The sequence below is a fragment of the Perca fluviatilis genome, chromosome 22 (assembly GCF_010015445.1).
Source record: "Perca fluviatilis chromosome 22, GENO_Pfluv_1.0, whole genome shotgun sequence".
Classification (NCBI taxonomy): Eukaryota; Metazoa; Chordata; class Actinopteri; order Perciformes; family Percidae; genus Perca; species Perca fluviatilis.
In genome coordinates, this window is record NC_053133.1 from 21,564,204 (window position 1) to 21,588,260 (window position 24,057).

The 24,057-nt window shown below is 39.6% G+C and overlaps 2 protein-coding genes across 3 annotated transcripts; both read right to left on the reverse strand.

Moving 5' to 3' along the window:
- Nucleotides 1-665: 665 nt before the first annotated feature.
- On the reverse strand, nucleotides 666-10,307 carry LOC120551882 (coiled-coil domain-containing protein 106-like). The gene is made up of 5 exons (XM_039789437.1): nucleotides 10,114-10,307; nucleotides 4,714-4,931; nucleotides 3,418-3,630; nucleotides 2,401-2,607; nucleotides 666-1,856 (listed from the first exon to the last, which is right to left on the reverse strand). The coding sequence occupies exons 2-5, from the start codon at nucleotides 4,919-4,921 to the stop codon at nucleotides 1,477-1,479; spliced, it is 1,008 nt and encodes a 335-aa protein (XP_039645371.1). The 5' UTR covers nucleotides 4,922-4,931; nucleotides 10,114-10,307; the 3' UTR covers nucleotides 666-1,476.
- A 1,095-nt stretch (nucleotides 10,308-11,402) lies between these two features.
- anxa13 (annexin A13) lies at nucleotides 11,403-22,950 on the reverse strand. Of its 2 annotated transcripts, none has more exons than XM_039790300.1 (11): nucleotides 22,796-22,950; nucleotides 21,561-21,636; nucleotides 21,357-21,451; nucleotides 21,046-21,213; nucleotides 20,890-20,923; nucleotides 18,893-18,972; nucleotides 18,579-18,647; nucleotides 18,397-18,498; nucleotides 14,362-14,437; nucleotides 13,939-14,051; nucleotides 11,403-12,800 (listed from the first exon to the last, which is right to left on the reverse strand). In XM_039790300.1, the coding sequence occupies exons 1-11, from the start codon at nucleotides 22,808-22,810 to the stop codon at nucleotides 12,681-12,683; spliced, it is 948 nt and encodes a 315-aa protein (XP_039646234.1). In that variant the 5' UTR covers nucleotides 22,811-22,950; the 3' UTR covers nucleotides 11,403-12,680. The 2 variants fall into 2 exon arrangements, with proteins under 2 accessions (XP_039646234.1, XP_039646233.1); XM_039790299.1 differs by having other exon boundaries at nucleotides 21,046-21,216.
- Between the last annotated feature and the right edge of the window lie 1,107 nt (nucleotides 22,951-24,057).

Sequence of the window (24,057 nt, forward strand, 5' to 3'; positions counted from 1 at the left end):
AACATCCTGTACTTTACTCTCAGCGCCATTTTTTTCATTTCAGAGTTTGCAGAAAACCTGCCTTCACATCTCGTGACAAGGAGAGCAGAACTGACGTTTGCATGCCACAGGAGATGGGAAGATAGGAGTGCTGGCGGAGATGTACACCCACCGTTTTCTTCGTCAAGCTGCTGAGCAGACCAGCATACACCTGTCCCCTTTGGCTGTGAACAGGCTGAGAGGAACTTTGGGTCGCCTCTGCTGGCCTGAACGGTTTCTACGCTGTCCGAAACTCCACCAGCTTTTTGTTTTTGTTTTGGATGAAAACGTGAGACAGAAAGAAAAGGAAGGGTAAAGAAGAGATGGAAGAAGTGATGTTAGGGGGGAGGGGGACGGACAGATTAGGACGCGAGAGTGAAAGATAAGCGGATAGCCGGTGTGTGAATGGGAGTGACAGTGACCGAGTCCCATGCAGAGATAAACAGCCCTGGTGCAGCCCCTGTAATGGCTCTGCACGAGTAATTTGTCACTCCACGTGAAAAGCAAACAGCAGGGAAGGCAATGGCAACACTTTGCTCTGACACACCATCGCCCAAGGATGTCTCACCAAGCTTTTCCATCTGTCTACACAACTGGTGCGGCCCACTCCTCTGGTCAAGGGACAGAATACAAATATGCCTCTGACAGCAAATTGAATACGCATTTATTCTGCAATTCATTTGTTGTCAATCCCATTTAAGCTCACAGAAGACAGACGTTAAATAATTTGGCGTTGATGTGATGCAAGGTGAAAGCAAAGGCGGGGCGACCTCTAGCCTCATCCAGTAGGAGTCCTTTGCAGCGGCCAGGGTTCGAATCCGACCTGCCGCCCTTTGCTGCGTGTCATCCCCCACCTCTCTCCCACCTTTCCTGTCTAGTCACTGGCACTATCAAATAAAGGGAAAAGCCCCAAATAAAAAATAATCTAAAAAGATAAAAGCAAAGGCAACATAACTCACTGAAATCTCTCTATGAACACATGGTTTTCATTTGTTGGCAGGTCAGAAACATTAACACACAACAAACGCAGTTTCTTAAATCGCTCGGTTCAATTACAGCATAAGAGTCACAGGATAATGTCAACAAAATTATTTTTCAGAATGTCTATGAACAGAAAAGTTATCCCTCCACAGAAACAAGGTGCTGGAAAATGGAAATTGACAATCCACCATTTTGGAGTAAATGACAAGAGGAGTGATTTGTAAAACTGATCTAATATGTGAGCACTGCCATCTTGTGGGCGTTTCGTACGCAGCACACACTTCTGCTCTTTAGTGACCGCAGCTGTAAGTCATTTTTATGGCTTATGGCAAAATATACATCCTGAAATGCACATTCTGAAAATAATTAACTAAATCAATTTAAGAAAAAAACTGCTACATAAAACATAAAAATCCATTTTGGTGTTTTTGTAAAAGGCATTACGTTTCACCCCTACTACATGCAATTAAAAATCCATCAACCTATTAAAATGCTCTCTGCCGCGCCCCCCATCTGTTGCATCTGAGAATGCAACAACCTCTGCCTTTTTCCTGCGATGGGCAGAAGCTCGCCGCTAGCTTTCATATGGTCTATTTTCCTGGACAGGTCAGCGTCGCTGTCAATGACCAGGGTGCACCTGTTGGCGTAGCTGACCAGAGTCTCTTCTCCTTGGCGGAACATGCCCACCAGGGGGACCATGTCTTTGCCGGCGAGATGGAGCTCGGCAATCGAGGCCGTGTTGGCGATGGTGTTCCGGTCGATTCCGAGATGGCGGAAGGCTTCGCTCATGCTCTTCTTCTTGATGAAGGCCGACAGGACTTGTTTGTAGCGGTGGACGACATACTGGACACCGGTGGCTGGTGGAATGAATGATTAAGACATGTTATTACGTGGTTATTACAGAAGTGATGAAGAATCTTTATGCCATCACAAACGCAGGGTCTTGATCAGCTGGTGCAAAAGTGATCCAATCTTTGAACTCAAAACTTTTATAATGCCATCGTTACTGTCCCTTTAACTAGCTGTCTTACTTTCCAATGGACATTAGTGAAAAAACTTTCTTCTTTCACAATTTTTATTCTCTTTACACACAATTTAGCCTATTCCAATTTAATACAAATTCTAAATCAAAAGGATTTGCTCTAATTCACCAACTCGGTTTAATTAAACAAGTTTAAAGTATTTGTATTTCTTACACATTTTTAACAGGGAGGTATTTCTACATCTATCTAACTTCACACTTGTTTTCGCAGTAAAAATGCTTTTTCAGAAGTATATCAGGTATTGACTTGAATTATTAGGGAATGGTTAAATTTGTATATGTTTACAAATGGTCAGTGAGCACTCTAACACACTAAACAAATAATTACTAGCTTTAGAATGACAAGACATGATAATTACCCCTCTTCCTGCTGTAGTCCTTCCCTTTCCTTGATCTTCTCTTGTCCTTATGGTGTTTCTTCCTTCTGTATTCACTTGAGGCTGCTGAAACTTCGGATGATTCCGACGCCTCAGAGCCGCTGTCGCTGCTGTCAGAGGAACAAGAAGAAGCTTTTTCTCTCTTCCGAGATTTGTTTTCCGAGTGCTGCACTTTGCTGGGTTTAGGAGCTGCATATGATCAACACAAATCACACGAATGACATGAAAAAAAAAAGCTCACTCAGTTGATATTTTTAAATCTGGATTGAAAACCCACCTTTACCCACCTATACTATTATTTCTGATTAATGCTGTTCAATTGTTGTGTAGCAGTCTGTTATTTCTGTGTTCCTTGAATTGTAAAGTGCACTGAGAACACGTTTAATGGTGATTTTACACTTTAAAAAGGTCCAAGGGCATGAAAATTTCACTTTATGAGTTTTTTTTAACATTAATATGCGTTCCCCCAGCCTGCCTATGGTCCCCCAGTGGCTAGTATCCTGCTCTGCCTTTGAGAAAATGAAAGCTCAGATGGGCCGATCTGGAATCTTCTCCTTATGAGGTCATAAGGAGAAAGGTTACCTCCCCTTTCTCTGCTTTGCCCACCAAGAGAATTTGGCCCACCCATGAGAAAGAGAGAGACATCATGGCTTTGAAACGAGCAAAGTGGCAGTTGGTCAAGGCCACACCCCCACCCTCCTACCCCCCCCCCCCTCCGCCTCAATAGCTACAGACACAGTTATGGCACATACTAAGGAAAGCTCATTTTGGGACTGGCTCTAGCGGCTGTAATTCTGCACCAAGGAAAAGAGGGAAAGAGACTTCAGATACAGTATTAGGGGACCACTAAGGTCTATATAAAAGAGACTTCAGATACAGTATTAGGGGACCACTAAGGTCTATATAAAAGCATCCAAAGAGCACCATGTCATGGGACCTTTAAATAAATGTGATTGATTGATTGATGAATAAGAGCAACCAATCACTTCGGACACTGACCTTCAGTCACTGGACTGGGTGATGCAAAGGTTGGCATGGCGCGGCTACTTGTGAGGTTTTCAATCTGGCTCCTCAGGAACTTGCGGTCCTGCATCAGGTCCTCCACCTGCTTCTCCAGTGCAGCGATCCGCTCCTGTTTGCTCTCCAGCATGCACTGCAGCTTGGTGATGGTCAGCAGCACCCGCGGGGGCAGGCTTTCCTGATGTGAGGCGGCTAGAGCAAAGACAAGTGCGAGTGTGTGAAAATAACGTCTTCAAAACAATTTCACTGGCATCATTTTTGTTTCTTGGGGAAAATACTTTTTTGGTGGTGTGGTGTGGCTAGTCGTTTCAGCCCACTCATTTTGGGATCTGTTGGGGGCGGCTAAGAAAAAAATGGAACCGTACAGAGTATTAACACATTAATAAAGCATTATGATTTTGACTATGAGACATGAGTATCATAAGATGCAAGACCCTTGCCAACGACTGAAGTGTCCACTTTTCATGCAACTCAGGTAAAGAAGAAACTTTTTTCAAGTTGGCAGCTGTTGGTTCAAGGAAAAGATGAATTCCCAATTGAATAAATAACAACATGTATTCTTTCCAATCCTACTCAGTAAAATGAACTACTGAGGTGAAGTCCCAAAATTGCACCCGGTGGTCCACATTTGAATACAGACTTCGTACACTCTGCAACATGTGCCACAATCATCTTAAACAGGGGCTTAAAGGTGCCCTGCCACACAAAACCGTTTTTACTTGCATTTTTTGAATTATGTTAGGTCCATATGTGTTTGTGTTATGTCGTGAATGTGAAAATGAACTGCTACCTCCTCTGTCAGCTCTAGCCACTGAAAAGAAATAAGCAGAGAAATCAGGCCAATTACAAAAGTTGGTCAGTCTGACATTATACTGCCTGAGCTCATTACTATTCACCAGTTGGGCTGGGTAAATGATTCGGACAGCCAGGCTCTCATTGGCTAGCTGTTAGCCAATCAGATTCAAACAGCTTAGCTTGTTGAATATTAATGAGAACTGGCAGAAATCGAGCTGAGTCTTCCTGTAGGCTTTCTATACCACGCTAGAATGGCTTGAAACAAGGTAACCAAGGCAATTTTTCCACAAAAAATGTTACAGAGTCCATGGTAGAACTTCAGACATTACCACAAAGTAATGAAATACATGTGGCAGGGCACCTTTAAAGACTGAGACTACACCTGGAACATTCGTTTTATTGCACCAAGTTATAAACACGTATGTAACGAAGGCATACTGGCACAGAACGGCAGCAGATACCGTGTGGAAGTGCTCTCACCAGACATGGCACTGCTGGGCGTGTTGTCCTGAACAGCATCTGCCGAGGCTCCCGTTTGAAAGGTCTCCCACTTGATGATGCGGAGGTCGTCTTGTTCCTGTTTCAGCCAGACCGGAGAGGTCAGCCGTTCCTTGCACCTGACAGAGCTGGAGTCGATCTCTACGCAGGGGGAATAACATGATGGCTCCTGCTGCCACACGGACGCCATCGTTTCCAACCTGGGAGAGGAAGGGAGGGCAGTTATGGGGACAGTTTCAGGAAACGTTTTTACATCCCAAAAAAACAACTATTGTTTATTCTTAACATTTCCATTTTGTAAATGTAATTGTATCGTATTGAAATGACAAAAAAAAAAAAAAGCATGTTGAGGTATCAGCACAGATTGGGGTATACTGCACTTGTTTGATAAAAAAATTACTTAATGTGGTAATGATTCAGAAAGTAAGCAACAGTTAGTTACAGCCAAACATTCAAAGTAAGGACCTCCTCTCTCAGAGTCTATCGTAACACAAAGACAAATATTAGGGCTGCACAATATATTGTTTTGTTTTTTATCATCATCGCAATATCAACTGGCACAATAAACACATCGCGAAAGACACTCAGAGATTTGTTTGTGTGTGTTGAAAGAAAATATCAGTAGAAAACTTTAAGGGTTAGGATCAGGGTTGGTGCCTTTTATATTGAACTGAATGTTCAATTTGTTGGAAATGATTTCCTTTCATTTGTTTCAAATTCAACAAGCAATTTGTTGTATTTTAGCAGAATACTGAAAGCAGCAAAAATGCTCAACAGAGTACACTTTAAATCGGTTTATTTATTTATCGCAAGTAATATTGTTATCGGGATATTCAACAACGTTATCGCATGTTTTCTTCATATCGTGCAGCCCCAATGGAGCAGTTTCTTCAGTCCCTCCAGAAAAACGTTATTATGCGATCGCATAATTCAATGCATAATCAGCCAAAGCCCGCATATTTATGCGGGGGCTGCATTTTTTCAAATACGCCGCACTTTCACCGCATAAATTGCCGATTTCCGCGCAAAATATGCGAGGCTTGCATGATTTCATAATCCCCGCATTTTCGTTGCAAAAAAGTCACATATATCTTAGCAGAAAGTTGAAAAATGTTGCGTTTACTTCACACAAGAGCAGCCATTTCCCCCTGTTGCTATGGGAACGCTATGAAGTGACGATTACGTGACATGAACATCATCGAAAAGCAGGGTGTTGGGGGAATCACTTTTATTCTCTTTTTCATCAAACCGCAGTTTTTGCAAGTTCTCGCAATTTCATCGCATAAAATTGCATAAATATCCCACATATTCAATCGCATTTTTTGAGAAAACGTGCCGCAAAATCAAGGATTTTTGCCTGCAACAATCACAAAAATTTTAATTGGACTCAAGCTGTTTCCATAGCAACAAGACACACATCTCCTAATATATGATCTGAATTTTATAATTAACAGATAAAGATCTCGTAATTGAGATATTTTATGAAATATGGATCTTGTAATTAAAAGATAGAGATGTAAAAATACAACGTGATTCATCATGCCAGGATGCATGAGTAATGCTCATGGAGCATTTATTAATGCTTGAATTGGTGCGTCATGATTGAATGCATCGTGTTACATGAACTGCTCTGACTCGATATTAAAATAATAAAAAGATTATTCATCATGCAATGGACCATCAAGTCATTAACATGTCATACAAACAAAGACCAAATGCAGCAAGCTTGAGACACAAAGTAATATACAGCTAGTTTTCTATCGCTTTTTTGTCATTGTTTTTACAGTTCACTGGTTTACAACAAATGTAATGACATGAAATGAACGCGTGACTTAACCGTCATATATCAATTATTCTGTAAGGCTTAAATGATACAGATACAGAAGGTCATTTAATACAAAAGCGCATCGTATTCAACAAAGAAAAACAACTGGGAGGTCTTATCTCGTAGATATGACCTCGGTATCTTATTATTTTAACTTACTATGTTATGGTTAAGAGACTAAACTTCATAATTACAAAATATGGATGTCATAATTACAATAATAGGTATTATGCTGTATTCTGTGACCCATCAGATTATGTTATTTAAGACACTTTTATTCCACTACAAATGTTTTTCTCATACTATTGCATGCTTTTTTGGACAGCTGTTACCAAACATGGTGTAACCATATGAATTTGGCTTAAACATGGAATTGGTATTGTCAGGTGAGGTGTTGGTTTATGCGAGTATGTACAGTAGGGTCACAATTGTTTGGATAACAGTAACTACTACGGGAGCAGCATTTTTGCCGTTAGCCCTACCTGTCAAAATCAGGAGACACTTTTCTTATAACAATGAGATATTATCATTATTCAAACGATAAGAAACCGAAGTCATAATAACAAGATAAGGCCTCCATTGTTTTAAAAATTGGTAAATACATTGCGCTTCTGTTTGGTACATTTACTTTACTTATGTACCTCTGTTTTGCAGACTCTCTTTGGAGAATTCATTTCTAAACATCATTAGTCAATCAGAATTTATATTAAATTACTTATCTGCAAAAAAGCATTATTGTAAAAACAATATACTGCAATGCATTACTTGTTTATTAATTCAACAAGGATCTTCTCTACATTCATTTATATATGAATTTCTGCATGGAAAAAAAGCATCAATTGATGCATGTGAAACTCGAGTTATTAGGAACAGTGACAACTGCTTATCTGAATAAGAACAATTCACTAATCAATGCAAGGAATGAGGTGTTTTCATCATTTGAATGACAGAATGTATATTGTTTTTTTTTATATGCCCATGTCCTCTTGCAATTAAATAAACAACACATCCATTGGTGTTGAATATTATAATCTTCATTAACTGTGTCCAGCGTTTCCATGACATTGTCAGGTGTGGCCCTTCAGTTAATGCGGTGAACTGTTATTAATAATTGACAAACAATCATTTTATTACTGCAGCGTACAATGCTTTTACCTTTGTACTGAATGACTTAACAGGAGACAAAACGGATAGCGACCAAATAATTTATTAATCCATGAGCTATGAAGCATTAATACATTCATCACATTAGAACACGGTGTGTCATGCATTAGTTAAGCATTAATTAAGAATGAGCAGGGGACCATAGTTTGTGTGCTTATATCTGAATTTTATTTTTGTGGAAGAAATGTAAAAATTTCCATTTTTTTGTTATAAATACAAGGTATTGTACTGTACATGTGAGCCAGAATTATATAATGATGCATATGATGTAGAGAGAGTGAATCTGTTTTTCTAATTTAAATCAATTCAAGTTTATTAGGCTAAGAGGTCTCTATGGGTTCCCCAAAAATCTCACTAAATGGACTTCAAGGTGCTCACCACTTCCACTACTACTGGTCTAGACTAATGCTTGATTTAAGCTAACAGATAATAAAGTTAATTCTTAACATATGCAACAAATCCATATTTTTTTTAGGACATCAAAAGAAGGAGTTGTTTTAATTGAACAAAAAAGTATTTGCCCTTTGTGTGTCTCCTAGACTGTAAAATGCATACATTGACAGGTTGCAGCATGTAGGGACATGCACCCTGTAATTTACAACACTTTGAAGTGTTAGGGGTTAGGTTGTTTGGCTTTCTGTTGAAACATGAACAACTCTAATGGTAGGAAGCCATGAGAATCAGTGACAGAAACAAAGGAACATAAAAAAAGATGCATCCTATTGGGTAATACCAGGCTGTCATCTTTGTTTATGTCACATTTACAAGCTTGTTTTTCCTTATTTTATTATCATATTTATTTGTGTGTTGTTGTTTTCTTTAATAGAAGTTAAGTGTGGCATCGGAGGACAATGGTAACCTGAAGAAAAAAATAAAATAAAAAATAGAGTTCTCGCGAGAGCACAATTTGAATTTGCTCAGCGAGTCACTCTGGCTCATTAACTATGCCCATGTAGCCGAGCTGCACCAATCACATCGGTGTATCTGATATAGGCAGGCCAGAGGCGAGCTAACAGATGACGACAGTTTAATCTACCAGTTAGCTCCGCTGGTAGCTGAGCGTACGGGGCTCTGGATACGTCACCCCGTGTATTGTTGTGATTGGTCGTAGTGTTATCCAATTGCGTGCAGTGAGATTTTCAAATGCATGCTTGGTGCCGCCCCTCGAGTTGGGCCGTTTTCATTACTCGAGGCCAGACCCTTAATCTTTCAGATTTGGGTCTGGATTTCCAGGCTAGGACAACAGTGCACTGAAACCAAAAACATCTTGTGGGTACCAGTTGCCATTTAGGGAAGATGTTTAAGCATTGGTCAGATGTTTACAATTAAAGTGAGGAAAAAAATAACTGTTTTAAATCTGATTGTGACTTGTCAACATTACTAAAGATTGTTTCGACAGTTGATGAAAATAAACAGCAGATGGCGAGAGAACCTTAGTCCCTCAAACTCCACACACTCTGAATCCTACATTTCCCATAATGCAACTCTTTCATTAGACCCCCAACTGCGTTCTAAATGGCCACTTGTTTGTAACCCCAACCTCCAGGTTCCAATGCAGCCCACCGTTTAAAATGTGATGAGTGCCCCTTTAACTAATCACATGAACTCATAGTACCTTTATCTTTATTTATTTCTTAATGCTGAGCAACAGATATGTATAATAATGCATTTAATCATCAAAAGTCATTCATTAGTTGTGCATCTGTTTTGAAACCCCATTATAAATTGTTTCCTTACCTAACATGTTTATGGGCTGCAGACTATCTTAATGGGAGGTGTTGCATTCAGGTGCTTGGCTGGATGCAACATTTCAAACGGCGGAATGAATACTACAGTGGTTTCTACTTTTGGTGCAGGAAGTGGATATCATCACTGTTTTAACTTCAAGTCTCCATGGAGATGATGATAGACTCTACTCTTCTGTCATGTGCAATATGCAGCACCTGAACACACCATGCTGCAGTGATTAATCTGACCTCAACACCTGACACAATGTGTTTACATGTAAATTACACACACGGAAGTGAACTACCGCAGCCTATAAAGGGATTTTACATTTTCAGCGTTAACACATGGGGAAAAAATACAAATTAAGTGCGATAATGCAACGACAAAGGCAACGTGCCTATTATCTTTATCCCTATTGATTAGTTGCAGGAATATAAAGGGGTTTACATTGCTAATCATTTTAAATCAGCATATGTGGCATGACATAAGTTATGAACCTCATAATCCATACGAAGGTATAGTGTTTAGGCTGAGGGACAACCATTTTTCCTTGCAGTGGTTTTAATTAGCTTGTACCAAGATGGATGCTAATGACTGTAATTACCAGCATATAGAGAGAAAAGAAACAAAACAGCCAGTGGAAAATACAGGAAAACGTAGCCTACCTTTAAGAGAGTCCAGCGGATAAAACTGCTGTTGGAGGTGTTCCTGCGTTTGTATCGATGTACGCTGAAGCCTCACTTCGTGTAAAAATGCCCCTTTGTCAAAAATATAAACAGAGACGAGTGAAAAAATGCGAGACAACTAGTACAAAATGCATGTCTGGGGAGGCGCCAGAGAGCACTGACGCCACTGTACCATTACGTTGCCTTCACTGGCTCGACGGAACGTCGTAATTCTCAAGTATATATGAAACCTTTGTGGAAGAACAATCCACACTGTGAAAATACTCTGTTACAAGTAAAAGTTCTGCATTCATAGTATTACTTGAGTGAAAGACAAGTACATATAAGTATTCGCACCAACCTATACTTAAAGTAACAAAAGTAAAAATACCTGTAATGCAGAATGGCCCATTTAAGAATAATATATCACTGGATTATTGATGCAATAATATTTATTTTATACACATTATAAACATCACTAATGTAGCAGCTGGTAAAGGTGGAGCTTATTTTTATATAGTTTTATATACTGCCAGGGTGCATAATGATCCATAATAATAGGCTACATAATACTACATCATCATTTATTAGTTGATTTATATTTTCTATTAATGATGTGAATCTGCATTTACTAAGGTAGTAACTAATGTTGCCAATTTGGCTTAATGTCTTTGAGTAATAAGTACAGTATTGGTTTCCAAATGGTTAGGGATTAGTATATACAAGTATGAAGTAGCATAAGAAAATAAAATACTCAAATAAAGTACAAGTACCTCAAAATTGTAGACTTAAGTACGGTACTTGAGTAAATGTACTTAGTTACATCCCATCGCTAATATTAAAAAGGGACTTCTATATAGATATTTTTAATTCAATTTGTCCCAAATGTTTGTATTATTTATTTACATTTTTAAAATATATTCTAAAATATATTTTAGGGCAGAAGCTACGCACTATAGCTTTAAAGAGGAATGTCCTTTTATAACTGTGAAGTGTGTGTTTGGACTATGCACTTGGCAGCCACTGAATGTTTGATAAGGTTGTCATGGAAATCATACTGACTTCAGTACAGGGTTGCTGCAACAACAACTGCATCATGCATAAGCATGAGCACTGTGGCAGCTGTTATGAATATTTTAACTTCACAAAAACTTTGACTTTAGTATTTTATTTATTTTCTAATGTCCTTTTTGTCAATCCAATTCTATGTATGCTGATATAACACGTTTTTAAAAAAAATTGCATTACCAGAGTCAAAGCCAGTCAGAGGTCAAATAAACCAGACATGATGAGGTTAAAGAGAACTTTATTTGCAGGTAGAATAAAATTCTTTGGCTAGAGAGAGAAATACTAGTCCCACTGATAACTCCAACTGATGTTTTGGTTGATTTGTTCTAACTATCTCGTGTAGTGCAGTTCAGCTTGTTGCAAAAATGTTTACAATAGTGGTACTTTTAACAAATCTCAGCTGCCTTATAGAGACACACAAATGACATCAGACTACCTAGATGTTAAATGTTTCTTCTCATATACCCTCTGGCCTACCTAGAACAGTAAACTAAATTATATATATTAAACACTCTACTGTGTTAGTTGTAAAATACAAAAGAAATACATATATAACAAGGTGAGGTGTATTTGGATTTGTCAAGTTTATCTAATTGTAGTAGAAGATACAAATGCAACATGTACTGTAAATCAATATAAAGTATCTTTCAATAAGCAACTGATGAAAAATATATTCTCTTCTGCGTTTCATACAAATCCATTCACATAACATTGCATATCCTTCATGATACCAGCTAAGATTCCTTCAATTTAAACTTTCACATTCCTTCATTTAAACGCACACGTTTCAAGCCACATGGAGTGATTGCATTGGTTATAACAGCAGTGAAGTATAACAGTCACTGAGTTTGGGGCATGGAGGGTGAAAGATATAGAAAGAAGCATATATGAATACATAGCTATTTGATCTAAAACAGTATTAATACTTGGTTACGATGGTAATAATCAGCAGCAGAGACATACTGAGGCCATGGCTGATTTTTCCCAGTATACAAACAGGTTTACAATGTGATTATCCTATCAAGCCTCACACCACTGGAATTAATTTACACACTCACAGTAATTCCATCAGTGTGACTACAGTCAGCTCCTGGGAATGTATTCATTTTGGTGCTTGTTTACAGTGACTTAAACTTACATATCACTGTGTAAAAATGCTGGTAAAGGTGTTAAGGACTGGAGCTAAAAATTGACTAAGAAATGGGCAGTCATTGACAGACACAGAAAAAATGAGTAAATCTAGTTCGTTGGGAACTTTTGTAATTAATGCCTGTGGAAAAAGTTTAAAAAGAGAGCCACCCGAATTCACAGTAACTCAGATTTTGACATGGGCCAGGTTAATTGTTCTATCACTTCCACCCTCCTGCTTTCTACATAATGTCACATAGAGAGACTGTGTAGTATTAGTTTATTAGACAGAAAACAGCAGCACCCTCAGTATAAACATACATGCTGTCTCTGCCGCTGTCGTCCACATCCGCCCTGCTCTTAACAGACTTTCAGTGGCAGATGGCCAGGAGGAGGCGCTTAAAGTCCCCGCTGCACTCGTCCTTCAGGGCTTCCTTCAGAGACACATCGTACTTCTCCAGGTACATGTCTTTGATGGTCTCCAAATCGTACTGTTGAAAACGAGAAAACAATATCATATGATTTAATTTGACCTTTTATACAACTTTGACTTTCCCATTTTTCTTCTCCTTTGCATATTTGCTGTGTAAAATCTTTTTGAAATGCAATACAATAATGTTATGTATACTGTGCGAGAAACACCGATTTCATAGTCAGGGAAGGGGATTACAGAAACTAGATTTCACTTTCCCATTTATATGTATAATAAACCAAAACATAAAACAAGAAAAATATTGCTGTGACAGTAGTGTAGCAGGATGAAAAAAAACATCGTTACACGTAGTTGTGCAATCTCGAAAATATTTGAATTTAAAGTCAAACACTAAGTAGCTTCTACAAGCCTAAATAAGTTGGTTTCCACATCTAAATATCTGTCAAATTCTGACACATTAATGCTGAAAAAACAATAACCAAAATTGTCATTTTGAATGCTCCGACAAAATAATGTGGGGAGGCAGAGATCTCTGTCGTCTCTGTTATCAAGCAGATTTTACAGTAAAAAGGTTACCAGTGGCGTAGTCTACGTGATACACAGGTATACGCATAAGAAAGATTTCCATATACCCACTTACAAATGCGCAATGGCAGGTGACAACATACTTTCCATTATAATTTTGATATATTTTGAAATATTTTTCTTCTTCACATAGGCTAAATAAAAGGTATTACCACCATATAATTGGTGCATAAAAAGTGTATAAGAATGCAGGAAATGAAGTACTTTACACTCAAAATTTCCCTGTGGGAGGACACCCGGACCCCCACTATGACATGCCCCCCCCCATTCTGGCCCATACATATACAGTACAGTATACCCACTACAATACATTAGACTACACCACTGAAGGTTACTACAGTGCAAGTAAAACCGCATCTGATTTTCTGCATAGCCTGTTTTCTCCCAGTTACCCGGTAGTCAATAAATTAAATATTGATCAAATAACTTCAAGTGGTGGTTAAGTACCAGATCTGAGCTGTGATGTCGTATCTGTAGCTAAACTACACGAAAATGAGTTGCAGAAAACAAACCTCGGTGGTACTGAGCTTTAACCTAACTTATCCCACAAAAAGAAAAGAAAACCGCTTTGAAGATTTGACTCCGCCCGTTGGATCTCTTCATGCAATTACCTCAGAGCGACACACAATGATGCGAATAAGGGTGTCCTCGTCAGTGCCCGCTCCTTTCATTGCGTCGTGCAAACGTCTGGCAAAGTACAGCTGCGGGTTCTTAGCAACTCTCACTGGGGGGAGGAAAGAAAGGCTTTCATTAACATTCACCGCTGTTGACCCTGTGTAGACATTCCATACAGTCCGTTTACTCTACACTTTCCTTCCTCTGACATTGTTTATACTCATAGTGGTATTATAGTTTACCATTATGATTTTGTGGGGGGTGTTTCAATGTGAATGTGACTTAATATGAGTAATCCACCATCTTATTCGTTTTGTGTCATCTTTCTTGGACAATAAAACTAATTTCAGGTCTGAATTCAGTTCATAGATGGAGTAAACTGCATTTTTAATATTCAACATTTTGAAACTCATACTAACCAAGAGCAATGTAGCATTTCTTCAGTGTCCCAGAAGTCTCATTCTCAATGGCATCCAGAATTTCAGTTCCAGAAAGCTATGGAGAGAAAATATCTAGTTGAATCAAAGCACTGGCAAAGCTTTAAGCCCCTGACACACCAACCTGACGGCCAACCGTTGGCAGAAAAGGCAGTCTGACTGATCAGTCGGCTCCCCGAGGTCCAAAAAGTGCCTCAGAACACACCGAAGCGACGCCGACTTGAGCGTGTAATACGTCTCCATAACAGCAGGCGGCGCTAATTGATATTGTCGCCCAAAAAATGAAAACTGGTAGCTGATTGGACGAACGCGTCACGCGGGTCTGGCTGCTCCCGGATTTTTCAACCGGGTATAATGGCGGCTCGTTCAGAATACGATCTCATATTTTAAGAAGATAGTTCACCGAAACGTGTTTCTGAAAACATTTTAAGCAAGAAACAGGCCATGCAGTTGCTGAATCTGTCTTCATTTCAGATCGACAAAGGTCAGTTTGAAAGATTTTCATCAGATTTTGAGAGGCTTAGTCACACTCATCCTGCTCGTCATTTCCAGGTTAGCACTCCACCAATAAGATTGGTCATGGAGTCAGACTGCCCGCCCTCCGACGCAACAAGTTAGGTCGGCCAAAATGAAGGCCGACAGCTCCTCGGACGGACGACGGCACGGAACATCAGCCGATTATCGGGTTGGTGTCACTGCCTTTAAAGTGGTAAAGCCTCCTGCACTGCAAAGTCTGTCTGCATGTGCACGAGAACCAAAAACACTTCCTAAGCATAATGTAAGACACCAAAACCGAATAATTCACATGCTGGCTGAAGATGAAACCCGGTCAGGTCGAGTCAAGTCGCTGGCAAAGCCTTAAAGTGGTAACGTGACCCAAGAAAGCCTCCTGCACTGCAAAGTCAGTCTGCACGTGCACGAGAACCAAAAATACTTCCTAAGCGTAATGTAAGACACCAACACCGAATAATTCACATGCTGGCTGAAGATGAAATCAGGTCAGGTCAAGTCAAGTCAATTTATTTAAAGAGCACATTTAAAACCAACCTAAGCTGAACAAAGTGCTGTACAAAGTTATATTATGTTATAAAAACAAAGAAAGACAATAAAAATATAGACACGATGAACATCATACAAACAACACACTTCTATACAAATGTCCCTAAACTAAATCATACGCCAAAGAGAAGAATAAAGAATAAAAATGTGTTTTAAGACGAGACTTAAAGATCTCGGCAGTAGAGGAGGACCTAATATGAATGGGAAGTTTGTTCCCAGAGTCTTGGGTCAACAACGGAGAAGGCACGATCACCCTTTGTTTTCATCCGAGACTGTGGAATAGCTAAAAGGAACTGATCAGACCATCTTAGGTTCCTGGAGGTGTGATGTAGGATAAGGAGATCAGCAATATATAAAGGGGCCAATCCATGTAATGTCTTAAAAACAAGTCATATTACATTAAAATTCTATATTTGACCGGTAACCATTGACGAGAAGCCAATATCGGGGAGATAGGATCCCTCATTCTGGTACCAGTCAACAATCTAGCAGCCACAATCTGGACAAGCTGCAGGCGTGATATAGCCTGACAAGCCAGACCCACATCCAGATGTTGGGTCTGGGAACTCACCATTGACAGGGCTCAATCTGAGGGGCGGGTTAAATGGTTGTCTTTCAAATTCCCTCTGCACGCAATAGGATAGCGCTACAACCAGGCAGAGCAACGAAGAAGGTAGCGGAGCTAGGTGATAGATTAAACACACATGACTTAATCCGAACACATCTTCCTTTCTTAAGAATGACTTCAGTGCCGTTCTTTTCTCAAAGAAAAGCTTAACTCCAAGTCTTCCAGAAGACCGCTGTTCTCAGCAGCAGCAGCCATAAGCCCCGCCCACCGACTCTATACACGATGTGATTGGCCTGACTAGAGTTTGGTTTTTCCAGCTCGCAAGTCAACGGAGAGTGCCTAGACCCCCCTGGCTGCAAATTAAATTTGCTGCCACTAGGGTGCGTCGAACAGTCTCCAAGTCCTTACCACAGAGGAAGAATTTTAGTTTAGCAATAGTCTTGAGATGAAAAAAGCTACATTTGACAACAGAACTAATTTGTTTGTCAAATTTGAATGCTGGGTAAAAGATGAAACCTAGATTTCTGGCAAAAGGGCGCACACTTGAGGCTAAAGTCCCCTAATTTTTCGAAAAGTTCCTCAAATGAATTTGGGGGGGGCCAAACAACATGACTTCCATCTTACTCTCATTAAGTTGGAGGAAGTTTTTAGCCATCCACTTAATGTCTTTCAGGCAGTGAAAAAGGGACTTTAAAATGGGTAACAATTCAGAGAAGCAGGGCATAGGATTGATTTAGAAGGGTCATGATCAGTAGGTGAAATACAAGATCTGATAGTGTCAACCTTGTTGATAAAAAAGCTCAAAAATTGTTCTGTGATTTCAAACGTAGCATCAGGGAGTGCAATAGCATGATTTAGTGCAGTATTTTTTGCACTCAACAACATTTTAGGGCTACATTTTTAGCTATGATATCAGAAAAATGCTTTGCTTTAGATGCTTTGACAAGGCGTTGGTAGGATACCTGGTGATCTCTCAGTATCTCATAGGACACTTGCAGTTTTTCTTTTTTCCATTTCCTCTCTGCTTTTCTACACTTTTGTCTAAGGGCACGAGTCTCACTGTTAAGCCACGGTTGGGCTTTGACTTTGGGTCGCTTCAGTTTAAAAGGGGCAACAATATCAAGAACATCTGTGACAGTGGTATTAAACCGACTAACTAGCTCATCTGTAGACCGAGAGGCGGAGGTTATTTCTGTAGGGCTAGCAAAAGGACAAGCTATGAAAGCATCAGAAAATTGCCTCGCAGTGAATGGGTTCAGTGCTCGGATGTAGCGATCTGGCAAGCAAGGTTTAGGTAATGGATTAGAAAGTGATGCATTAAAAATTAAAAAGCAACATCCAGCTCAATATTTAAAACAGGAAAACCTAATGACAAAACAAGATCCAGTGTATGACCATGTTTGTGTGTGGGACCAGTTACAGACTGAGTCAGATTGAATGAGTCCACAAGTTGTAGAAACTGGCTAACTAAAGGCTTTGATGGACAACAGACATGGATATTAAAATCACCAAGGATTAAAATCTTATCCGAGTTGGGCACAATCAAGGATAGAAACTCAGAAAATCAACTAATAAAGTCCTTATTGCACTTTGGGGGTCTATACACCAGTTCACAAATCAGTGGGCAGGACAAATCAACCTTAAATGCTTGCACCTCAAAACTAGTGTACTTATCAACTGGCAATTGACGGCATTTATAGCGATTTTTGAAGACTGTCGCTAAACCCCCACCCCTGCCAGTGGATCTGGGAGAACTAAAAAAGTCACAATGACCAGGGGAGAAATCAGTGAAAGGGCTTAGATCACCAACATGCAGCCAAGTTTTCGTGACAAATAAAAAGTCTAGATCACGTGATAGAAAGAAATCATTTAAAATGAATGTTTTGTTCGAAAGTGACTGCACATTTAACGATGCGAATTTGATAGGGATTGTATCCACAGCCCGCGCTGATCCTATTCGATCATTTCAACAGTCAAGAACCAAAGTTGACTCCTCGTCTTCTGATGGCCAGGGGAGTGATGATGTCCTCAGATGTTTTTAATTCTTGTGGGAATGATAATGGAGGTGGGGGTATAAAAATGGATTGCCCTGTTGGACTGAGGACCAGTTCCCTGACTTGTGTAGGGTTTGTTCTTAAGTGAGTCATGCTCTAACATTAGAAAAGCTCCGTGAGGTGGGTGTTTATAGAAGGTGACAAGGGAGAGTAGGCAGTAACTGACAGGGGGGGCTGCAGGGGAGCCCCTGCAGGCCCCTCTTGTCACTTACAAGGGTAACGTATGCTTCTACTGCTGTAAAGGAAGAGGGGTGGGACTGGGGCATGTGCTTGTGCACGTGTGCGCAAGATGTAAACAGTCAGTCTATCTATGGACAGTGTAACACCCAAACCTACCTGCTCATATATCTTGAAGGTGGCCTGGAGCTGCAGGTAATTTCTGGAGGCCAGGACGTAGCTGAAAGTGGACTCATCTGTCCCAAAACGACCCTCTCCAGCCTGCATCAGATACAGCAAATATTAACATTGTTCAGGATGAATGAATCTGCTATGTGTTCATTATTACATTGAAACAGTACCTCAAACAGGCAGGTAGCATCTTGTTCAGCCAATTCCTCATCCACCTCGTAACTCTCATCTCTGTTGCCCTGGAAGACGAAAAAGTAAGATGACCTATGCTGTGTAGTGAGGACTTTCTGTTCTGTTGAAGTAACTGAAGCCACAATCCAGACACGCTCTCGTGAGAGGGTGTCTGGATTGTGGCCAGTGTGTGTGTGTGTGTGTGTGTTCATAGGAAATGATTGGGCACAGCGAAAGTGAGCTAGATTTCAGTCCAACAGCAGACGGGAGGAATTAAGTTACATGAGTGGAGTAGAAACTCAGGGTCACTAACCTGCAATAGAGCCGTCAGCAGATTCCTTACATCCCCGCTTGTGTCTCCCTCAATATCTGCTTCAAGGTCACGCTCATGCACTGAAAATGTAAACAAAATAAAAGGACAAGTGACACTGTTTATTTCACGTCTCAGTATTAAAAGCAGAAGCCCACAACTAGATACTCTTGTACCGTCCGATACAAGTTTGTCACGTCCAGTCTGTTTTTAAATCTCTGAGTGTATCATTTTTCCCTGATGCTGACAACAGCAAGCAATATTTGGTGTTGGGGCTGGTCTGAGTCATACTTGTAGCGTTGCCACTATTCCGTCCGAATTTATGGCACTATGTCCATTTAGTCTGACTGATTATATGGCTTGGTTGAGTCCGACGCCATTCTGCGGTGTGCTAATTCTTTATAACAGACCGCTACTAAGTATAAAATGCATGTGTCAATTATCAATACACAGGGTGAAATGTGGCAAAAGCTCGGCAAGAATTCCTATTGATTCAATGATAAATGTTGTTTTAATGCTTTACATCCTATTCTCAACCGACCAAAGAGCTAATTACTTAGCCAACACAAAGCATACACTAGACTTCATTCCATGGTAATTTAAATAGAATGAAAGATAAAGTTTAGTGAGGAAAACATGCTAAGAAAAAAAGATTTAAATTTTTTTTTTTTTTTTAAACTTGAGTAATTTGAGAAGATATTGGTAAATATAATAAGCTATCGGCACTGGTATCATAATGAATTGGAAGTTACCATCAGCTAATACTAGGCTAGCTGATCTAATAAGCTCACTATGGTGCAAGCACAGGCACCTAAAGTATCTTTTCCCCAGTCAGTCACTTATTTAATTATTAACCTTACAATGCCTTACTAGAAAGTGGCAGTGAGAAACTATTATGTTTGGAATATATTTGCAAGAATTATAGCACTCCTTTCACACATGACTAAAGGCTAAGCACCCCTTGAGTACTGAAAGAAGATGTTGGTAAATATGATCAGCTATCAACACTGTATCACAGTGAACAGGAAATTGCGGCCGGATGGGCCTTGACTAAACAAAGCGTGACTGTAAAGGGACAAGAAGAATAGCAGGCTACAGTATTTACGGATGCAAATGAGTCACCCTTAGCCATTTCCTCCAGGGTTCATAATACAAGAAAGGGAAATAGTGACATTTAGCAACAGTGGGAGAGATGTACAGTCATGTGAAAAAATTAGGACACCCATGCTAAAGTTGACTAAAAAGAGGAATAAAAAAATCAACTTTTAGAAATTGATCTTAATGCCTTAATTAAAAAATTGAGGAAAAATCCAACCTTTAAGGACACCAATTTTGTTTGTGAATGAATAATGTACACCCCTATGTTAAATTCCCATTGAGGCAGGCAGAGTTTTATTTTTAAAGGCCAGTTATTTCACGGATCCAGGATACTATGCATCCTGATAAAGTTCCCTTGGCCTTTGGAATTAAAATAGCCCCACATCATCACATGCCCTTTACCATACCTAGAGATTGGCATGGTTGTATTTCAGTTAGCCTAATAAGCTGGTTTGATTTGCATTGAGAGATGATTTTATGGAAAGTAGCCCATGCCAGTCTCTAGGTATGGTGAAGGGTATGTGATGATGTGGGGCTATGTTAATTCCAAAGGCCAAGGGAACTTTATCAGGATGCATAGTATCCTGGATCCATGAAATAACTGGCCTTTAAAAATAAAAATCTGCCTGCCTCTATGGGAATTTAACATATGGGTGTACTTACTTATGCCCCCTGTATTTTAAGGAAGAACATTTATTTATTTACGATACATTATTCATTCACAAACAAAATTGGTGTCCTTAAAGGTTAGATTTGTCCTCATTATTTTAATTAAGGCAATAAGATCAATTTCCAGAAGATGATTTTTTTATTCCTCTTTTTAGTCAACTTTAGCATGGGTGTCCTAATTTTTTCACATGACTGTATGCAGTAATAAAAAATCATTTTGTGCATTGGCTTACCTTGAAAGTAGCATTCCTTGAACATGGCAATGTCCTGTGTGAAACAATTACAGTGAATAAAAAGTTAGAATATTCTACATGAATACACATATATAAATCGTATTGAATTCTTTATATGTCCTAATTTAATGTGATGCTTTTTGATGTGCGACTGACAGCGTTGGTGGCGGTGCACAGGATCTCCACCAGGACGTCTTCATCAGTGCCTGCTCCCTTCATGGCCTTCCTCAGCTCCTTCACAGCGAAGACGACGGGCGGGTCCAGCATGGCAAGGATGGCGTTCTCAAAGCTCCCAGACAATTCTTTTTTCAAAACATCCACCAACTCCTATCACAGAGAGAGACCATTTAATTGTGATTGGTGAATTGGGAAGAAAAGAGAATATATTACAAATAAGAAATGATTAAAAATGTTATTATTATTGTAGAGATTATATGGTATTCTGTGAATTAATGAATGGCACTCACATCATCATACTTTTCAAAATAGGCATATTTAATTTCCTGACGCTGAGCTGCGCTACGGTTTGCCAGGATGTCAATGATGGCCTGCTCATCAGTTCCTGTAGAGAAGACAATACAAAGACCGATGCAGTGCAATGTAAACACTGTAATACGCAAGTCACACTTACAGGGACATTACTAGAATTTCATTCAGCTTTCCCAACTTACCAAACCCTTTGCAGGCTTTACGGATGGCCTTAATGTCAGCCACGACATCAAAATCCTCATAGTGCACGATAGTGGGCTGGGAGAATAACAGAAGATTATGTAGATACAATATGAAGCAAAAAAATAATAATTACTATAATGACTGAGTTAATTACATCAAACTGAATGAAGTTCAGAGGGGTTCGTGATAGCAATGTAGGAGCAGCTGGCAGATGGGGGAGGGGAGGACGATGACACAATGCTTTGGTTGAGGAATTCAGGGCCAGAAGTCTTTAAACAAACTTTGTGGGGGCCACACGAATAGCGGCATTAGCCAAAGTGCTGTCCTGAGGCCAACAGGGGTCTGACAATAACTATACCATCCCCAGCATTAAAAAAAAAAAGAAAGAGTTTAATGCCTCTTTTCTGTCCCATAACAAGGAGAATGTATAGTAAATGCTTAACAAAATCTTCACAGAATCAGTGGTCCCCTAACAATTTTTTTTTTCCCTGACTATGAAGTTAGATGCTTTTGAGTACTTTTTAGTACTTCTACTTTACAATTGTGAATCAAAAATAAATCTGCTTTGAGTAGGCTGATTAAGCTTTTTTGTTCTGGTTTTTTACTGTCCCTTTGGTGTAATTAAAGTTGACAAAGAGGTAAAAAAATAAACACGTTAACACAGAGGCACCAAAAAGGCAGACATCGGACAAAAATGGGACACCCATCCCTCCCCCCGTCGTTGCGCTTATGGACTGTACACAGAGAGCCCTAGCTACTCACTCATCTCCACGCACACACATAACGGTGCTGTGATGAATTCCGCAGGGGAGTGGTCCTTTTTCCTCTGCGTAAACCCAGACACGGCTCTGTCACACGGTGTCATTCGCGACGTTTAGCTGTCATTTAAAGAAAACGCCAACAGTATTGTGAATCTGACGCCATTACTCTCGACTTCAGTTAAAATAAGAGATTAACCACGAATTCGCCCTGACGTTATATGATATGCGCAGGGATTGACGGCGAAAGAAGCGTCATGTCCGATCCACGATGTAAAATAAGCGATAAATACAATATTTAACTGGGAATAAATCCGGAAATCGAACGCTGATTTTGGATTCAAATCTTAATCTGTCAACCCGAAAGTCTATCACTCGCACTTGGAGCAGAAGCCCAAACTGCTGACTGTTAAAGATGTTCTGTAACGCCTGTAGGCTAACTGTTAGCGCACACGGTTGCAGACAATGGTACCTACTTGACAGTTGCCCATTTTGAGGATGTGTTTTCCGGCTGCGGCTGGTGATCTGTTGGAGAAAAAGTCCTAGTTTGGGATACTTGTCCTCCTGGTACAAGCTGCGGCCCAAAAAAAAAAAGTCTACGGGCCCAAAGCAGGCAGCATGTGACGTCACCACGGACTGCGCACCGTTAACCATTTCCATCCACCTCCTAATTTTGTACCTTTTCTCATCGAATTTAAATCTCTTCTGAAGTCACTTTAGATCGTTGGATGACAAAAAAAATGTATTAAAATTGAGGAAACTGTTGAGCTTGTTTCCCCTGAAACCACTGACTAATTGTAAATTCATGTGTTTTCATGTACCTCTTTTTATTTTATTTTTTCTATGTAATGATTCTGTTTTTTCATCGTTTGTATTGCTTCGTATGCTTTTATTTGTATCTTCATAAGTTTGTATACGTGATGTTCATGTGCTACTACTGTTTACCTGATTCTCTACTGCATTTTGTCAATAACAAAAAACTAAAAGAACATTTCCATCCACAATTACTGTAGTATCCCAGGGTCAGTGGGTGGAAAGAGTACTCAGATCTTTTACTCAAGTAAAAGTACCACAGCGTAGAAATACTTAGTTACAAGTACAAGTCCTGCGTTCAAATCTAAAAGTGCTTTATTTAAGTACAATTTGAAAGTATTTTACTTGAGTATTTCCATTTCATGCTACTTCCACTTTTTACTTTTTTTTTTTTTTTGCTGCGCGGCTATTTGACAGCTTTTGTTCATTTTCAGATTAAGATTTTTCATACAAAATGTTTCCCCTTCTCAAGTCATTTTAGTCTATAGTTGAGTAATAAGTTAACCTCTTTTCAATGAAAACTGTTTCAAGGATTTTTTTTAAATCAAGTTTCATGTTGTATTTTAGTGCAGCAGATGCAGGGCAGTACAAGTTGACTTGTAAGGGAGTATGTTTACATTGTTGTATTATAACTTTTACTTAAGTAAGGGATACTTCTGCCACTACACTGACTACAAGAGTGGACGTGGTTTAAGACTATACCACTGTGAAAGCTAAAAAAACATCCTTACAAGGTATATTAGTAAATATAATACGGATAGATAATTTGGGTATAAAGGAGGCTTTGGTAAGTTACCACTGAGCCTTATAAGCGATATTGCAGTTTATAAACAGCATGGTGATTAGTGGTCAGAGTCCTTCTTTTCAACCAGATGACACAGGATCAAGCCAGAACCTTAAGGCATCCTTCAGCCTTACTTTACTT